Consider the following 19,496-nt stretch of genomic DNA (forward strand, 5'->3'; position numbering starts at 1 on the left):
GGAGGAGGAGGAGAGGAGGGTGATGGAGAGGAAGGATGTGAGGAGGAGGAGGAGAGGAGGGTGATGGACAGAGGAGGAGAAAGTGGTGGAGGGGGAGAAGAAGGAGTCAGGGAGAGTGCAGGAGAGTAGAAAGAGGAAGAAGTGGTGGAGGAGGTTGGCCTCTTTCTTCAGAGCTGCCAGCAAACAGGCTCCAGAGAGCAGCTCAGGTCAGGGAGAGGAGAAGCAGACGCAGGATGAGGGAGAGAAGAGGAAGGTAGCATGGGATGCAAGAAGTAGTGATGGTAAATTACACCAGACCATCTTATGAGAATATGTTTATCTTGTTTATGTACATTAAAAAGTAATCACCATATATAAATATCCATTAATTGGAAAAAGAAAATGATTAATCTCTCCTATAGTATGAAGTCTCTAATGCCCTTTCCTTATAATTCTATGTAGTCTCTATTATTAATTAAAACTAATAATTATATGAAAGTTAGTTTAAATACGTTTTAGAATAAATACAGCGTCACGTCACAAAAAACTGCTCTCGCAGTTCGAAACATCATGTAATTTTTTTTTCTTTTGATAGACTACATCTTCAGTCACTACACTATCGGTGATCAGCTGGGGAAAGGTGGTTTTGGTGTGGTGTACGAAGGGAGACGTCTGGAGGATGATCTCAAAGTAAGTACAAATAAATTAAACATGATCTAGTTAGCGAATTATCTTATGATAAATCACTCTAAGCCCGCTTAGTGTATTTTATGGCTTCTACACACAAATTGTTTGTTTTGTTCATCAGGTGGCCGTGAAATACGTCACAAAGACGAAAGACACTGAATGTTTATTCAGTGTAAGTACGCTGCACACTATAAAACATCTCATATTAACATTTATCACAGACAAATTTGATTGTTTATTCAATTAACAAACTGGTCCAAGACTGAGCTGAATATTTATTTGCAAAATTCTTCTAGCCTGATCATCCAAAGCCTCTTCCTAAAGAGATCGCCCTCACCATCCTGGCCAGTAAAGGTCCCAGTGTGCCAGAGATCATCCGGCTGCTGGACTGGCGGGACCACCCTGACCACTTCGTCATGGTCCTCGAATGTCCCTCTCCCTGTGAGGATCTGGACCAGTTCATGAGGCGTCACGGTGGAAGACTCTATGAAGAGAAGGTCCGGCACATCATGAGGCAGGCGGCTCACGCTGCCAACACGTGCTGCCGTCGCGGAGTTCTCCACCGTGACATTAAACTGGACAATCTCCTGATCAACAGCGAGACGTCTGAAGTCAAGCTGATTGACTTCGGGTGTGGGGACATTCTGAGGAGTTCGGCGTACAGGTCATACTGGGGTATGTATTGTCACTCAAAGCTGCAGTTTGGCACTTTACCTCCAGTGATGAGTTACGAGATAATGCAAACGTACACATCAGACATAACCTCTTTCCTCAGGCACAGCAGCGTACTGTCCTCCCGAGTACCATCTCAGAGGGAAGTACCACGGCAGGCAGGCGACGGCATGGTCACTAGGGATTCTGATGTTCGTGATGTTGTGTGGACATTTCCCTAGTGATTATGACCTGATGCTGCTGAAGCAGAAGCAATGATCCAGACCCAACCTGTCAAAAGGTGAGATCTAGAATCAATAATTCACAGTCATACAAAACATCTTAACATGATCCAATAGAGCAGATGTAAAGTTAAAGGTAATAATCAGACGTATTCCTTCACAGAATGCTGTCACCTCCTCAGGGCTCTGCTAAAGGAGAAGCCAAGACGGCGACTTAGTCTGGGGCTGATCCTGTCCCACAACTGGTTTAAGGTAGTAAACCTAAGATCGGCTAAAAATCATTAATTTTCTCATGAGAAGAATGTGCTGAGTCACATCTATCTTTTTTCTGTTCTTTTTTTCAGGTCGTCACATAAGGCCACTTCAGTTGGTGTCTTGCAGGGCGAGCAAACCTTGTGTAGCTTGAGGAAGCAGTATTTGCGTCTGGCGGCACTGCTTCCAGAGGGATTTGTACATATTGTATATTTGTACATACTTCTTTTGATTGTTTTGGTTTGCACCATCCTGAGTCCAAGAGGTTTCCATCATGGCCATTCATTTCTGAGGTTCCTGCCACAGTCCTCTGAATGCCAGCAGTCTGAGCCTGTACCTCTCTGATGACAGCGCTCCCTTTCCACTAACAACGTTCCCGATATGTTTCTTTTTATGCAAAGCTGTATCGTATTTAAAAAAAAAAAGGGTTAAAATAAAATCAATCAATCAAAAAGAATGACAAAGATTATTTAAATATTTTTTATTACTTTAATAGTAGTTTTTGCTGCCATAATTCAACATTAACATGTTTGTGTGAACATAATCATTTTAGCACCTAAACAGGATTCTGTTGCTGTGTAAAAGTATCCTCAGTGATTGATTAATCTGATTAAAATTATTTTCAATTTCAAAACAGCAAAAACATAATGAGATTCTTAAAATATTTTATATAAAAATATGCTGCTGATTTCAGATAAGAACTAAATTCTAATGAAACACTAACAGAAACAGTAAATGAATCTAGTAGTTCTTTTGTCTTCTGACGGCACAGGAAGTAGAAACACAGACGTCTTCAGATTCCCAGAGTCTCTTTGGTCACCTGACATCCGAGCAGGACATTACCCACACACACAGACTGAGACAGATCCCCCACTGAAACACACACACACACACACTCAAATCATCAGTGTGTGTCAAAGAGCTGAAGGTATTTGCTCAAGCGTGTCTTGATGAACGCTGACTGAGTGAATGTGGTCTGGAATGGAGATCTCACCTTTCTGAGAGCCGATCCATGACGCCGCCTTCATGGCCACAAACTGCCACTCGACCCGCTGGTCTATTTTACAGCCGTATAACCAGATCAGAGCCAGGAGAGTGGCCCATACTGACCCCTCCACCTGTGCACAAACCATCATACACTGCACTTGTTACTGGACACAATCACCGCTGTCTTATTATTCATCACATCTCTCACCTGTGCTGGCTTCTGATTGGTCAGCTCATCCTCCGTCTTCCCAAACGCATCAGCCAGTGTGGCGTCCAGATCCCAGCAGCCTGACGCCTTTTGGAGAGAAACCAGCTGGAGTAACGGGTCTGCAGTTGAACACACATATAGAGAAAGAGGAAAATCTGTTCAAAAATAATCCCGAAATTTCTTGCCTCTTTGTCCTTGTTGGTTGTTTTGACCTCAATATTGGACTATGTTAGGAATGACGCAGTTGATGCAATTATAGACAAATTTGAAGAAAAAAAAGGGAAAATAAAATTTATTTCCAAGATTATAAAAAGACTCATCTCTTGTTTCATCTCTATGCATTGAAATCTTCATTTCAATGCTATATTTTCTAAATGTCAATCATTTGTTAACAAACAAGTATTCATAACTTCAATGAGCTCATTGTTTCTGCATTAAATTATTACAATGTTTAAATTAATACATTTTTAGCTAACTGTGACTGTATACTGTATGTACAGTGCATTTCTGAAATACATAACTTAGACAGTCACCTCTGATAACAGATCACTCTAAATTGTAATGTGCACGTTCTGTAAAGCTGCTTTAAAAATGATGTGTGTTGTGAAAAGTGCTATTCAAATAAATGTGAATTGATTTGAATTGTTTAGCAGTTAGTGTGTGGTAAACACATAAAGGGGACCAAATGTCCCAGTAATAACCTTCTTTTTTTTTTTCCTTTTTATTTTAATAGTCATTTTTTACCTTGAGGTTTTTTTGTTTTTTTTACCTTTTTTTACCTTCCTTACCCAATGAGGAAAAGAGTTTATAAATCATAGTAAATGAAGTTTTAGAATATGTAAAATTGCTGAATTTTTTCTGTGATGGTTGCGTTTAGGGGAAAGAATATACCATTTTTACAGTATAAATATCATTATGTCTATGGAAAGTCTCCATAAAACATCAAAAACCCAACTGTGTGTGTGTGTGTGTGTGTTAGTATACCCCTTTGTTTGCCAAGAGATTTTGCTTGATGAGACTCTCTAAAATCTCTGCAACTGACAACAACAATCATTAACCATAAGGTGACTTTGCATTAGAGGTTCACATTTGAAATAAAACTCGCACACACATATCACAAAAACATGTCAATCACTTTGGATTCATTGTCTTACTTTCCAATAGGCAGAGGTTTTCTCCCTGAAAAGACAGAGAACAAGACAATTCATGTCTTAAGTAAATCTGAAGAATTATATTTTCACTATAAATCACTCTAAAATGACTATGTTTCTCTTGTTACAGTAGAAAAATTCAAAGTAACAGACTAAAAAATGAGGCATGAACACATTTATGATCAGCACAAATTAAACACATTTGTTTAGTAATCTCAAAATGATAAATGATGATGTACATCACAATGTCGGAGCCCTGACAGAAGTTTGTGAAATGGCCTTCAGTGTGTATGTTCACTTCCTCTCAGAAACTTACTTACTCAGAGAGTTTGGCTCAAGTGTTGAATAACAATCGCCCATCCTCTGAATCCTTGAGTGAATCTCCTGGGAATCTGCTACAACTGTCAATATGCCAGCAGCCAGCACATTCAGATAAGAAATAAAAGTGAACAAGTATTCATAACTTCAATGAGCTCATTGTTTCTGCATTAAATTATTACATTGTTTAAATTAATACATTTTTAGCTTACTGTGATTTTGTATATGTACATTTCTGAAATACATAACCTAGGCATTTTGCAAATTGATTTGAATTGTTTAGCAGTTAGTGTGTGGTAAACACATAAAGGGGACCAAATGTCCCAGTAATAACCTTCTTTTTTTTAGTCATTTTTGACCTTGTGGGGACATTTTTAGGTCCCCATGAGGAAAAGAGCTAATAAATCATAGTAAATGAAGTTTTAGAAAAATATTTTTTTCTGTGATGGTTGTGTTTAGGGGATAGAATATACCATTTTTACAGTATAAATATCATTATGTCTATGGAAAGTCCCCATAAAACATCAAAACCCAACGTGAGTTGTGTATGTGTTAGTATACCCCTTTGCTTGCCATTAAATATTGCTTGATGAGACTTTCTGCAATTGACAACAACAATCATTAACCATAAGGTGACTTTGCATTAGAGGTTCACATAGAGTTTGAAATAAAACTCGCACACACATATCACAAAAACATGTCAATCACTTTGGATTCATTGTCTTACTTTCCAGGAGGCTGAGTTTTTTTCCCTGAAAAGACAGAAAACAAGAGAATTCATGTCTTAAGTAAATCTGAAGAATTATATTTTCACTATAAAATCACTCTAAAATGACTGTATGTTTCTCTTGTTACAGTAGAAAAATTCAAAGTAACAGACTAAAAAATGAGGCATGAACACATTTATGATCAGCACAAATTAAACACATTTGTTTGATGATGATGTACATCACAATGTCGGAGCCCTGACAGAAGTTTGTGAAATGGCCTTCGGTGTGTATGTTCACTTCCTCTCAGAAACTTACTTACTCATAGAAAGTGGTGAATAACAATCGCCCATCCTCCGAATCCCTGACCTTTGAATCTGCTGGGAATCTGCTACAACTGTCAATATGCAAGCACATTCAGATAAGAAATAAAAGTGAACAAACAGGAACAATACATAAACATTTATTTTTCTTGCAGAGCCACATTAGGATCTTGCCATCTCTAAAGAAAAACCATAAACACCATATGTAAAGCTATGAATAATGAATGCAAAATTAATTTCTTGGTTAACACGCACCACCACCACAACAACAACAACAACAACCACTCAACAACATTTTTTTTTAAACTGAATCAGCAATAATTAAATAATCTTTCCTCAGATGCAGTCTTATGTACAAACATGTAGTCCTCTAACTGTGTTTGCATTAACAAATGTTAAACGGTTAAATCACATGCATTAATAGGTTTAATTTGATAGCCCAAATATTTATACACTACTAGTCAAAAGTTTTAACATCTCCTCATTCTTTATTATGACTATTTTACATAATTGAGATTAATAGTAAAGTCTATAAGTAAATAAGTATAAAAATATGTTATAAAATAAGTATAACAAGGCTTAATGTTGAAGTCTGTGTGTGTGTGTGTGTGTGTGTTATATAGCACCTTAGAATAAAACATACATGTTTTTTTTTTTTTATGTTCACATGCAAAGCTGCATAACAAAAACAAAAAACACCTAAGCACAAAACCACAAAAGAAGATTAGTCAACATGATTTATCTTACCATGTTTTTTAAACAGGGCTGCGTTCTCCGATAACGTTGTCTCTTAGCGCGCTACGAAGACTCAAAAGGTACACCTTAACTACAGGTATACATTTCCTACGTGTGTTCTCCGAACTATACCTTAGGATGTTGCTTAAGGTAAACCTTCTTAAGTTCGACCTTAGCAGGCGCTGTCCATGGTGGAGGCGCTGAATAGGTTGATATCGAGGCCTCGATGATCGATTGTGCGCTCTTTCCTTCACAGCGGTATAGGTAAAGTATTGAGAAAACAATGTTCTTTATAAAGAAGCATTTTAGAAATAGTACAAACTGCATTTATCGGGGCTCATTGAAATATGTACATGCAGAAATAAATATGAGTATGTGTTTATAATTTAGCAAGTGTGCAATCCCAAACCCTCACGGCCATAAGTGTGTTAATGTTCTCCACAACGTATGCTGATTATCCACCAGCCATGTAGTTGACATACACTAACTGGCTCCGCGGACGGCGCCGTCTTTGATTTAAAACAAGTACTCGCTGTCTCGCTGCCATAGCTATAAAGTTTGTGTAAACTCATCTTTCTTTATATAGACTCCTAAGCCTTTTCTGTCAAATGGTTCGCCAGCTGATGTGCCTTAGGATAGTAATTAAAAAAGCTAACAACCATTAGTGTATGGAAACTTTATTAATGAAAACACTTCCATACACTGGGTGTAGGCTATAACAACTTAAGTATTTTATGTGTAAAATTTTAAAGTAAAGTAAAAATGTAATTTTAATACTAAATCAGATTTTATATTAAATGTTCATATAAAATTTTCTATGTGTAATTAAACTGCGATGTAAAAAAGCTTTTTGCGTAGTGGTGGCCACTAGCGGTATGAACCGTCAGCAGCGATAAGGTATAGCTAAGAGCGCTCCAGACCAACCTTACGAACGTATGACTTACAGAAGGTATACTTAACTAAGAAGGTTTCGGAAAACACGTATTAACGATAAGGTACTTCTTAAGGTACAACTTAAGAACAACGTAGCGTTAAGGTAGTTTCGGAGAACGCAGTCCTGGGCTTGAGATACTCTCCCTGAAAACAAATTAATTTTACATGTTGTTAACTGTAATGTGACAGTGAATCATTTAGTGCTCTCTGTTTAGTGATGTGGTTTGGTGAGGCGTATAAAGCAATAATTTAATGCAACAGTTTCTTCAACATTGCATACTTCACACTTTCATAAAAATAATATTACATTGAAGTGCAGTTACCCAGCAGTGAGCTAGAATTTAAAGACCTATGTTGAAAGGTCAGTGACTGAGCAGGTTGTTGACCTACAGGAAGAGAAACCAAAGGTCAGAACAGATTCAGATCTGGAGAAAGCCAAGAACAGACACATCCAAAAGAACTAACAAACAAGAAAAGCTTTGGAATAGAGATGGACTGATATGGATATTTCTGTCCCAAAACAATCTTTCAATAACCATTTGTATTGTTTTGTTTGTCGATGTACCCATAAAAACAGGTACAAGAGCCATTTTTAGCACTCTGTCATTTCCAGTGAATGTTACTCAATTGTTCTGATTTTATGTTATGTTGGGAAGTTTGTCTTAGCAAATACCACAAACACATTCTTGTAAGCACAAGAAACCCCCACAGACTGAAAAGAACCACTGACCACATCCTCCCTAAAACTGAACATTTTATATCTTAATGAGGGCAACTCAACTACTCAAATGTATTAAACTGTGAAATGACAAGAAAAGCATATGAAATCCTTGCTGTCAGGGAAACACAAAACACACACAACCATACAGACACAATCAGAGCTTTAAAACAGCACTGATATGAGACTGAAAAGAAGAGTCTATATATTAATTATCTTACCAGTCAAAGCTCCAAATGCATACTGTACTGGCATCCTGGGACTGTATGTCTGCACTCTTCTCTGCATCAGGGGTCCTTTCACAGTCTGTCTGCTGTCTTTATTAACGGCAATGAAGGCTGTATGAACACTGCTCACTCCTGCCTGAACACTGAGCTCCACTATCCTGCTCCTGATGCCCTCAACATCTGCACCACGTGACCTCTCCTCCTGCTCCAGGGAACGAATCTGGGTCCGAGCCGCCAGCCGGTGGACGGACAACCTGCAAAAACATGGAGGAAATTTGTTGGATTTGAAAAGCAAAGAGTTGATGTCATCCAATTCAATGTGTTTGTGTGTGTTACCCAGTTTCCTCAGTTGGTTTGAGGCAGAAGTGGAGCTGGTTTGTTACTGGTTGATCTTTAAGCCTGTATTTGACCGTAACTTTTCCCTCAAAACCTTCTGAACTCTATAAAAGAGGGGCAGATTTTTTATCATCTAAACAAATGAGAGACAGTGGTCTCTTATTCTCATTAACATGCTAAATCATCCCACCTCTCCTTTAAGTTGGGCGTAAATGAGTGCCCTTTGACCCTGGAAGAGCACTTTGATGGGTTGAGATAGTGTGTCAACAGTAATGCCATCTGGAAGGCTCCAATCCACAGAGATATTAAACACAGGAGGCTGCAGCGCAAACCTGAGGGACTGCATCACCTGATATAGTTTAAGAGAAAGAGAAACCATTGAGACATTTGACTAGGAAACATCTGTGCCTGTGAAATCCAGTGGAGAGCTTTACTTTGGGCTGCATGCGGTCGGTGCCTGTGATGAACTGAGCGTGACCAGATCCTTCCCTGGCCATTCCTGTGATGAGGGAGGTACTTGCACCCTCACCAATCCCGAATGAGAAACACCTGAAGACAATAAACTCTGTTACTGTAAGTGATGAAGAGATGAATGATGGGAAGATCAAACCCAGCAGACCTTTACCTGTGAGAGTGAACATGATGTTTCACCAGGTCCAGCACCTCTTTAGTGTTTCCCACCTCTCCATCAGTGAAGATGAACAGCTGAAGAGAGAAAAGCATCTTAAAGGGATACTTCTGAAGAGACACGATTGCTGTATATTATAACCAGATTCAATTTGGGCTTTTCACATCTAAACTTGGTAAACACAGAGATTCAAAGGTGTGTGCTTAATACACGAGAACCAATGAGGTTTGTTCTGGCGCGTCATGCATGAACATCATTGAACATCAACTACAGATCCACTGCCCAGGGCTGCCTTCATCATCGTGAACCCAAGTAGACCACAGAGCCTTTGCCATCAATTAGGGATTAAGTGTTATTTTATGTTTTTAAGTAAAGTGAAAGATGACATTTAGAGGAGTTTCTGTTATTGAATGTTGTGGTTACCATTGTGGCAAAGAGTAGCACGGTCAATTGTGGTTTTCACTTTGATGCAAGTTAATGTGTTTAATGATCCCAAATCAAAATTTTTCATTGAGGCAAAATTCGCCAAGGAGCAGGTGAGCATGTGCCGACTGTGTCCATCCTGAGCTTTATTGGAAATTGCATGTTGGTGGGTCAGTGTAACTCAATTAAGTTAAAACAGCATTCCCTTGTTTTATGTTACATCAAACTGATTGAAGTAGGTTACAACAACAAAATTTGAATTTATAGGTATAATCAGGTAAAAATACCTCCTTAAAGCAACAACTGCACATGTTCACTTTTAGAGTGTGTGTATGTGTGTTTATCAGTGTTTATAAGTTCATCCTTTGAAGACTTAGATTAAACTGCTTGATTCATATGGATTACATTCACTTGCGTTTTATGAACTTTTTGAAGCATCAAAGTATTGGGTGAATGGACTTTAAATGGAGGAACAGAAACCTCTCAGACTTCATAAAAAATATCTTCAGTTGTGTTTTGAAGATGGACAAAAGTCTTATGGGTTTGGAACGACATGAGGGTGAGAAAATAATGGCAGAATTTATATTTTTTTAGCCTAGTTGATACTTCCACATGACTGTCAGTGTGTCGTTCAGGTGCATGTTGAGGTGTTGTCGTACCTGTCTGGGATGGTCAGGGTTACAGGGCTGACTGTAGATGTGTTTTAGAGGCTGTAAAATCTCTGTGCCGCCCAGGTCTGCTCGCATTCTCTTCACTCTCTTCAGAGCCTCATCCATTGTGTCCTGACTGTACTCGACACTCTCACTGCAGTGAAACACACAAACACATCTCCTCTGACAGATTTCAAAATTGAATATCTGAATATCTATGAATGAAGATCTAGTTACTAACGGGAAGAAGGACTCAAAATGAGAGCCAAATCCAAAGATATTGAAGTAGCATCCCATGGGCAGACTCTTCAACAGTAACAGCAGAGTGTCCTATAGTAGAGAGACATGGACAGGTATTTCTAAAGTTTCAAGATTGTATTTATTTATATAGCACATTTAAAATCAGCAAACATGGCAGACCAAAGTGCTGAACAAAACACAAGATAAAGAGACAAGGGCAAACCACACATTCATGACAGAAGTCATGATTTAAACTCAACATGACATCAAAACTGACTCTATTTGTGATGCGCTCCATCAGAATGAGCAGTTTTTGGAAAAACATGAATATTGGTTTTCCATTTTTTGTTGTGTTTGATGTTTTCAAATGTTATAAATTTCTTCCAAAAAATGCAAAAAATGCATAAAAAATGCAAAAAAAAAATGGCTGCAATGCAAAAAAGTGTTGCAATGTTATCAATATGCACAAAATTTATGAATGTGTAAAAATCTCCTCCACTTAAAAAGCATGATGCTTTGAATCTTAAATCTTGCCTTTGCGCTTTCTATGCGCATCTGTGCTCCTTTCCCATAATGCATCATGACACCCATACTGCCTGATCTGTCCATCACGAAAATAAACTCTCCTTGTGTTGCCAGTGATGACATCACTTCCTCTGGGAATTCTGGGTACAAACTTATCATGACCACTGGGTTCCTCATCAGAGAGCCTGAAATAGAGAGAGTGTCAGTGAAACCTTGATCACTCAATCCCATAATGCCAGTGATCTGCAGGTCCGACCTGATGGGGCAGTGGCCACTCCTGCCTCCACTATAGCAGAGGGCTGATGGGTATCCTGATAGTACAGAAACAGCTCAACGTCCTTATCAAACATGTGACCAGGACTCAGATTCACCTACACACATAAAAACACATGCATAACACTGCTGTGCTCACACATCCAGATAAACACATGAAGACACACACACAGTACCGTAGCCTGAGTGTGATCCGGGCGGAGGAACACTAGAGGATCCAGAGTGCAGTTGGACTCTAGTTTGGAGATGGGCTTTGGAGAGCTCACATGGACACTGAGAGTCAGCGTGTAGGGAACAGCTCCACATCCTGATGAAATCTCTGAGACTATACCAGCTCCTGAACCTGACACACACACACAGAGAGAGAGAGTGTGTTAGAATCAGCTTCTCTCCGCTAATAAAGTGTGTGTAGCAGCTGCTGTACCTGCTGGTGTGTATCGGGGGTTGAGTACAGCCGGCAGACAGAAGCGCAGCGAGTGGTCGGCCTGCACATCGAGCTCGGTGACGTAGATGATGGTGACGGCAGCGTTCTGACCCGGCGACAGACACCCGACACTCAGTTTGAACACATCAGGACTCTCTGCGCTCTCTTCCAGCAGAAACGCCTGCTGACCCGAACTCACGGCGTCATCATAATGATCCCTCGCCTGCAAGACACAATTTTGTTACGTGGTGCAAAAAATATGCAAATGAATGTCCAGCAGACTTATATTTGGACTCACGGTTTCTCTGTCTTGCACCTCTGCCACAATCTCCTGCTCTCCGATCTTGGCACTGAAGTGGCAGACAGCAGCATCAGCGGGCAGAGGGAACACGAACAAGGCCTCCAGGGGGCGCTCTTCCTCATTCACATACAGCAGAGTGGAGGAGACTGTGGAGACATGATCCTGAACACGAACCTCCACTGAGATGCTCTTCAGAGGCACTGAGTCACACAAACCAACAGAACAAGAACAACATCACATCACAAAACGTCTAGACTCTCTATATTAGCATAAAAAAGATATAAATTGTATATATAATTAAAAATTACGAATTTAAGAAGAACATGGCATTTGTGAACTACCTTCACTATAAAATAATACCGAGATAAAGACCTCGCAACAAACTTCCCTGTTTGAAAAACACTCCAGCTCTCCCACATATTAAAACATAAATACATTCGGAAACAGTAAAAGTAAACATGTGAAATCATACCCGGCTCATTTTTCTCAGTCACAAGACCGCAGTTCATCATTCTCACACACCGTTAGAGGAACTGACAAGATGACCTACTTTAAAAGTGAGCGAAAGTGAAAATCAAAAACCGAAAATACACCTTTTAAATGTGCCTTAAATATTCACAGAAGACTCAATTAATGAGTAAATAAGTGTTTCTAGCGCAAGATGATTTCTGGACGTCGTTGAAACGCTCCGCAGTTTTTCAGTCCGAGTCAGAAGACCGTTAAACTCTGCGCTGAGATCAAAGATCCTGCTATTTAAACTGAGGCGCAGGTTTGGCTCATGAATATTAATTAACTGCAGAAGCGACGTGACGCTGAGATTTTTATGCCAAACGATTTTTCTAGCAAGTTTATGAATATACGGCTGAATCTTACATCAGGGGTGATCATTCCAGATACTTTTAATTGTATATTTAATAACTTTTCCTAATTGTCTTCCGCACGCGAAGTGGAGATTTCTGCCCTCTTACAAAAAACTGCCATCAAATCTGAACATATTACATGTTAAAGACGCCATCTACTGTTGACCAGAGATTTTGCAATAACCACATGTAGGAATATCACCATATCACTGCAAACATATTTATTGAATTAGCCTATTAGTTTAACCAGACAAAAACAACTATAAAAATGAAAATGTCCCATACAACAATTCATGTAATATATTAGGAAGATATTTACGAAATTTACGAATTTGTTTATATTTTACATTTATTCAAACATTTAAATCATTGAGCTAAAGCAGATTAAGTGTCTGTGTCTCTTATGATGTCATAAAGAACAAGTTGGAATCGAACGCGCGGGTTTATCTGTATAAGCGCGTCACAGACTTACACACTTTGTGGGTTTGTTGTAGTGGTCGAGAGTGACAGACAGTGATTTTTCACAGCGATGGGACAGCGAGTTTGTAAAGTGAGTCCGATGATTGGCGAGGTGTGCGATCAACATCAAAGCACACCCCCAAAACCCAGCATCAACACGGCGGTTCAACATCCTCATCATCGCGATGAGATTGAGACCCATGTTGATGCTGCTGGTGAGAGAAAAAGCAAAGAGAGGAGGGTGATAGAGAGAGAAGGAGGAGAGGAGGAGAGGAGTGTGATGGAGAGAGGAGGAGGAGAGGAAGGAGGCGAGGAGTTGAGAAGGTTGATGGAGAGAGAAGAAGGAGGAGAGGAGGAGGAGATGAGGGTGATGGAGAGAGGAGGGGAGGAGGTGGAGGAGAGGAAGGTGGGAGAAAGTGGAGGAGGCGAGGAGGAGGAGAGGAAGGAGTCAGCGAGAGTGCAGGAGAAGAAGTGGTGGAGGAGGTTGGCCTCTTTCTTCAGAGCTGCCAGCAAACAGGCTCCAGAGAGCAGCTCAGGTCAGGGAGAGGAGAAGCAGACGCAGGATGAGGGAGAGAAGAGGAAGGTAGCATGGGATGGAAGAAGTAGCGATGGTAAATTACACCAGACCATCTTATGAGAAAATGTTTATGTACTTTCAAAAGTAATCACCATATATAAATATCCATTAATTGGAAAAAGAAAATTTATTAATCTCTCCTATATGAAGTCTCTTATACATATTCTATGTAGTCTATTAATTAATTAAAACAGTCATTAAAAAGTTAGTTTACATACGTTTTAGAATAAATACAGCGTGTCACATCACAAAAAACTGCTCTCACAGTTCGAAACATCATGTTATTTTGTCTTTTAATAGACTACATCTTCAGTCACTACACTATTGGTGATCAGCTGGGGAAAGGTGGTTTTGGTGTGGTGTACGAAGGGAGACGTCTGGAGGATGATCTCAAAGTAAGTCAATATAAATCAAACATGAATTTTCACCCTGACTCAATCTCATCCCTCTGATACATCACTCTAAGCCCTCTTAGTGTATTTTATGGCTTCTACACACAAATTAATTATTTGTTTTGTTCATCAGGTGGCCGTGAAATACGTCACAAAGACGAAAGACACTGAATGTTTATTCATTGTAAGTACGCTGCACATTATAAAACATCTCTTATTAAAGGGATAGTTCACCCAAAAATTAAAATTCTGTCAGTAATTACTCACCCTCATGTTGTTCCAACCCCGTAAGACCTTCGTTCATCTTCGGAACACAAATTAAGATATTTTTTATTATATCTGAGAGTTGTCTCACTCCTCCATAGGCTTCTAAGGGACTGAAACTTGCTGGCCCAGAAAATGTATTAAAGACATCGTTAATATAGTCCAAGTGACTCCAGTGGCTCGATCTTAAGTTTATAAAGCGACGAGAATACTTTTTGTGCGCAAAAACAAACAAAAATAACGACTTTATTCCACTTTTCATTTCCTTCTCTCTGGGCCTCGGGTCTTTTCACGTAGTGTTTAAGCATAGCGCGTCTGTGTTGCACGTCACCACGTATCACACATGACCAGCGTCGGCCAATAGTGAGCCTACGTGGTGACGTGCAACACAGACGCGCTACGCTTAAACACTACGTGAAAAGACCGAGGCCCAGAGAGAAGGAAATGAAAAGTGGAATAAAGTCGTTATTTTTGTTTGTTTTTGCGCACAAAAAGTATTCTCGTCGCTTTATAAACTTAAGATCGAGCCACTGGAGTCACTTGGACTATATTAACGATGTCTTTAATACATTTTCTGGGCCAGCAAGTTTCAGTCCCTTAGAAGCCTATGGAGGAGTGAGACAACTCTCAGATATAATCAAAAATATCTTAATTTGTGTTCCGAAGATGAACGAAGGTCTTACAGGGTTGGAACAACATGAGGGTGAGTAATTACTGACAGAATTTTCATTTTTGGGTGAACTATCCCTTTAACATTTATCACAGACAATTTTTTTTTTCAACTAAAAAACTGGTCCAAGACTGAGCTAAATCCTTGTTTGGGAAACCACCTCCATCTTCTAGCCTGATCATCCAAAGCCTCTTCCTAAAGAGATCGCCCTCACCATCCTGGCCAGTAAAGGTCCCAGTGTGCCAGAGATCATCCGGCTGCTGGACTGGCGGGACCACCCTGACCACTTCGTCATGGTCCTCGAATGTCCCTCTCCTTGTGAGGATCTGGTCCAGTTCATGAGGCGTCACGGTGGAAGACTCGATGAAGAGAAGGTCCGGCACATCATGAGGCAGGCGGCTCACGCTGCCAAGACATGCTGCCATCGCGGAGTTCTCCACCGTGACATCAAACTGGACAATCTCCTGATCAACAGCGAGACGTCTGAAGTCAAGCTGATTGACTTCGGGTGTGGGGACATTCTGAGGAGTTCGGCGTACAGGTCATACCGTGGTATGTATTGTCACTCAAAGCTGCAGTTTGGCACTTTAACTCCAGTGATGAGTTACGAGATAATGCAAACGTACACATCAGACATAACCTCTTTCCTCAGGCACACCAGCGTACTGTCCTCCCGAGTACCATCTCAGAGGGAAGTACCACGGCAGGCAGGCGACGGCATGGTCACTAGGGATTCTGATGTTCGTGATGTTGTGTGGACATTTCCCTAGTGATTATGACCTGATGCTGCTGAAGCAGAAGCACTGGTCCAGACCCAACCTGTCAAAAGGTGAGATCTAGAATTAATAATTCACAGTCATACAAAACATCTTAACATGATCCAATAGAGCAGATGTAAAGTTAAAGGTAATAATCAGACGTCTTCCTGCACAGAATGCTGTCGCCTCCTCAGCGCTCTGCTAAAGGAGAAGCCAAGACGGCGACTTAGTCTGGGGCTGATCCTGTCTCACAACTGGTTTAAGGTAGTGAACCTAATATCAGCTAAAAATAATGCATTTTCTCATGAGAAGAATTTGCTAAGTCACATCTATCTTTTTTCTGTTCTTTTTTCAGGTCGTCACATAAGGCCACTTCAGTTGGCGTCTTATGGGCTGCAATGGGAGCATCATCCCTCCTCTCGCCTTTGCGTCTTGCGGGGTAAGCAAACCTTGTGTAGCGCCGTGGCTTGAGGAAGCAGTATTTGCATCTGGCGGCACTGCTTCCAGAGGGATTTGTACATATTGTATATTTGTACATACTTCTTTTGATTGTTTTGGTTTGCACCATCCTGAGTCCAAGAGGTTTTCCGTCATGGCCATTCATTTCTGAGGTTCCTGCCACAGTCCTCTGAATGCCAGCAGTCTGTGCCTGTGCCTCTCCGATGATAGCGCTCCCTTTCCAATAACAACGTTCCTGATATGACTGATATATATATATATATGACTGGCCAGACCCGTCTGTCTCTGCCCCAGAGATTCCTGTTCTTGCCACAAAGTCAGCACTCAAGACCATCTCAGCCACGATGGTATCCAAGCTCCTAGTTATCACCATCCAGTCTCAGAGGTTTCTGTCTGGTCCACCCTGTCCCAGAAGTTCCCAGATATTTATGTCTCTCTGTTTCTGTTTCTGTTTCAAGCTCCCTACATTTACATTTACATTTAGTCATTTAGCAGACGCTTTTGTCCAAAGCGACTTACAAATTAGGACTAAATTAAGCGAGTCATCGTGAAGAGGCAAAAAACAAAGCAAGAAGTGCTTAAAATACGAAGTTCAGGCATTGTTCAGAGTAGCATAAGCCCGATAAGCGAGGATATAAAGGAAAAGTGTTTTTTTTTTATAATGAGGTTAAGTGCTCACGGAAGAGATGGGTTTTCAGCTGTCTTTTGAATGTTGCCAGGGATTCTGCATTCCGGATGAGGGTGGGGAGATCATTCCACCAGCATGGAACTGTGAATGAGAATGTTCTGGAAAGTGATTTTGTGGCTCTCTGTGATGGAACCACGAGACGTCGCTCTTTGACCGATCGTAGGCTTCTGGTAGGGGTGTAGACTCGTAGGAGTGAGTGAAAGTAGGAGGGAGCTGAGCCTGTGATAGATCTGTAAGCGAGTGACAATGCCTTGAACTTGATGCGAGCAGCGAGAGGTAGCCAGTGCAGAGAGATGAACAGAGGAGTGACGTGGGCCCTCTTGGGCTCGTTGAAGACAAGACGAGCTGCAGCATTTTGGATCATCTGTAGAGGTTTAGTTGCACATGATGGAAGTCCAGCTAGAGGAGCATTGCAGTAGTCAAGCCTAGAGATGACCAGGGCCTGGACGAGAAGTTGTGTTGCATGCTCAGTTAGGAAAGGCCTGATCTTCCTGATGTTGTGCAGTGCAAACCTGCATGATCGAGCTGTCTTTGAAATGTGATCTGTGAAGGTCAGCTGGTCATCAAATATCACTCCAAGATTTCTGACCGACCTTGATGGGGTGATTGTGAAAGTGAAAGGTGAGCACAGGTTTCGTCTGAAAGTGACTGGTGGGGTAGTTGGTGGTGCACGGGTAGGAAGCTGTAGACTGAAAGTAATGAGGAAATGATCTGAAACATGGAGAGGTCTCACCAGAATGTTGTCTGTGATACAGTTGCGTGTGTAAATCAGGTCCAGTTGGTTGCCTGATTTGTGAGTACCTGTAGTGATGAGTCGTTTGAGATCGAAGGAGGCTAGGAGAGAGATGAAGTCTGTTGCATACGGCTTTTCGAGATGAATGTTGAAGTCACCAAAGACTACAAATGACGAAATGACAGTTTACTTCAAATCGAAAGTGAAACTATATTTAATGAGTAAATCAGTGATTTTGAACAGTGGTTTCTAATGCGGCTAAATGTTTAGGGAAGTGGTGAGATTATCCGAGGGCGCTGTATCACCACTGATGAATGAGTCAGAACTATTAGTAGATGTTGAAGTTATGGCTCATGAATATTAATTAGATTAAATAAACGCCGTGCCCCTCAGCAAAGAGGAGTTTCCAAGCAACTTACATGGGTGATCCTTCAGTTAGGGGATTTTCGGGATTTTCCCCCGGCCGTTAAAACCAAAAATATTTTTTGTAGTCAATAATTTTATCCCTTAAAACTCATCTTTGATCACCAAAATGACACAAAAACATTTTTTTTTCTGGTGAAAAAAATGTTTTAGCAAGCCTAATGATGGAAAAGACCATTTACAGCCAAAACAGGCAATTTACTAAGGAAATATATGTTTTAAAGGGGTGGTTGGTTATGATTTCACTTTTCTAACTTTAGTTAGTGTGTAATGTTGCTCTTTGAGCATAAAGGACATCTGCAAAGTTACAATGCTCAAAGTTCAAAGCAAAGGAAGAAATTTGCTTTTCCTCTCGGGTTAGTGACATCCTTAACCCTAAAATTTACATTAACCATAGCACTGTTTTTTTCCCCGAAAAATCCAAAATACTAAAAAACATTCGCCAAGGTGATGATCAAATCATTTTGTTCGTCTTGAGCCAAGGATTCCAACGATATAAAACACTTAAGCCTACAGCAAACAATTTAGGAGTTATGATGAGCCATTACATACTTTTGATCTTTGTAGCGCCACCATCAGGTCGATTGGGGCGAGCCTTGGTGACATTGTAGACGATGTGAGTACCATCCCCCAAAGTTTCAGTCTCTACGACTTACAGTTTGGTCTGCCCGATAAATTTTAGGGGAGATTACTGATCCTTGGAAATTTTAACAATTACAATAGGGTTTCTACCACTTGAACCCCTAAAAATTGTTTTCTCAGGAGGTGCCTTGATACAAAAAAGCTGCCTAAAAAGTCTCATTTAATTTAATTTAATTTTGAATCACAGGGTAACTGCATTGTTATTGTTTCCAGATTTCCACAGGACCAAAGCCTATATGCTTAAATCATTTCAGCTATTTTAATTGTCAAACTCTTTTTTACAAGTATTTTCCTAGCACAGAGAAGACGAACTGGTATTACCTGATCTTGCTCATACTACTGATCTCGATGATCTAACATCCTCTGTAATGCAACAGGTTTCACTTTTTATATATGACAGCATTGCATTTTATCTGCCATAACATGCTAAACTACTTGCTATAAAGACTTTCTATATAGCCGTCACAGCATTGACTCCATATGAATTTGATATATGTAGATAAAGATTAATCTTTGTACCTCCACAAAATGCAAAAAATGAATATTAAATGAACATGGATTAAGGATTTTTAAAGCCTGATAATTTTGATCAGCTTAGCTGTCTCGCTTTTGTATATTTTAATAATCTGTTTGCACTAAGCCAAGAGAAAACT

The 19,496-nt window shown here is 40.2% G+C and overlaps 2 protein-coding genes across 2 annotated transcripts; one reads left to right on the forward strand and one right to left on the reverse strand.

Annotated features, from left to right (window-relative positions):
• Positions 1 to 926: 926 nt before the first annotated feature.
• On the forward strand, positions 927 to 16,161 carry LOC307151674 (uncharacterized protein). The gene is made up of 7 exons (XM_079859790.1): positions 927 to 1,558; positions 11,606 to 12,066; positions 13,306 to 13,452; positions 13,531 to 13,839; positions 14,115 to 14,209; positions 14,340 to 14,390; positions 15,314 to 16,161. The coding sequence occupies exons 1-7, from the start codon at positions 1,083 to 1,085 to the stop codon at positions 15,908 to 15,910; spliced, it is 2,136 nt and encodes a 711-aa protein (XP_079715916.1). The 5' UTR covers positions 927 to 1,082; the 3' UTR covers positions 15,911 to 16,161.
• On the reverse strand, positions 1,547 to 12,645 carry LOC307151775 (von Willebrand factor A domain-containing protein 5A-like). Its single transcript, XM_079859922.1, has 23 exons — positions 12,391 to 12,645; positions 11,916 to 12,118; positions 11,618 to 11,840; positions 11,370 to 11,536; positions 11,177 to 11,291; positions 10,930 to 11,105; positions 10,397 to 10,485; positions 10,165 to 10,309; positions 9,080 to 9,159; positions 8,889 to 9,003; positions 8,645 to 8,803; positions 8,455 to 8,558; positions 8,113 to 8,372; positions 7,497 to 7,559; positions 5,505 to 5,579; positions 5,203 to 5,227; positions 5,037 to 5,074; positions 4,478 to 4,558; positions 4,161 to 4,185; positions 3,991 to 4,043; positions 3,007 to 3,125; positions 2,806 to 2,929; positions 1,547 to 2,684 (listed from the first exon to the last, which is right to left on the reverse strand). Exons 1-23 carry the CDS (start codon positions 12,428 to 12,430, stop codon positions 2,605 to 2,607), a joined length of 2,559 nt encoding a protein of 852 aa, XP_079716048.1. The 5' UTR covers positions 12,431 to 12,645; the 3' UTR covers positions 1,547 to 2,604.
• Positions 16,162 to 19,496: the final 3,335 nt, after the last annotated feature.

Source organism: Squalius cephalus, assembly GCF_949319135.1.
Source record: "Squalius cephalus genome assembly, chromosome: 23".
Taxonomy (NCBI): Eukaryota; Metazoa; Chordata; class Actinopteri; order Cypriniformes; family Leuciscidae; genus Squalius; species Squalius cephalus.

Bases quoted from the DNA above. Each gene is read 5' to 3' on its own strand.
- LOC307151674 (XM_079859790.1), top strand. From the start codon at position 1,083: ATGGTCCTCGAATGTCCCTCTCCCTGTGAGGATCTGGACCAGTTCATG. The intron at 1,559-11,605 runs GTGATTATGACC...AAGTGTGTGTAG, and splicing joins GTTGTGTGGACATTTCCCTA to CAGCTGCTGTACCTGCTGGT. The intron at 14,210-14,339 runs GTAAGTCAATAT...TTTGTTCATCAG, and splicing joins GTCTGGAGGATGATCTCAAA to GTGGCCGTGAAATACGTCAC.
- LOC307151775 (XM_079859922.1), bottom strand. From the start codon at position 12,430: ATGATGAACTGCGGTCTTGTGACTGAGAAAAATGAGCCGG. The intron at 8,804-8,888 runs GTAAAGCTCTCC...AAACTATATCAG, and splicing joins CCGACCGCATGCAGCCCAAA to GTGATGCAGTCCCTCAGGTT. The intron at 8,559-8,644 runs GTGGGATGATTT...CCTCTTTTATAG, and splicing joins ACGCCCAACTTAAAGGAGAG to AGTTCAGAAGGTTTTGAGGG.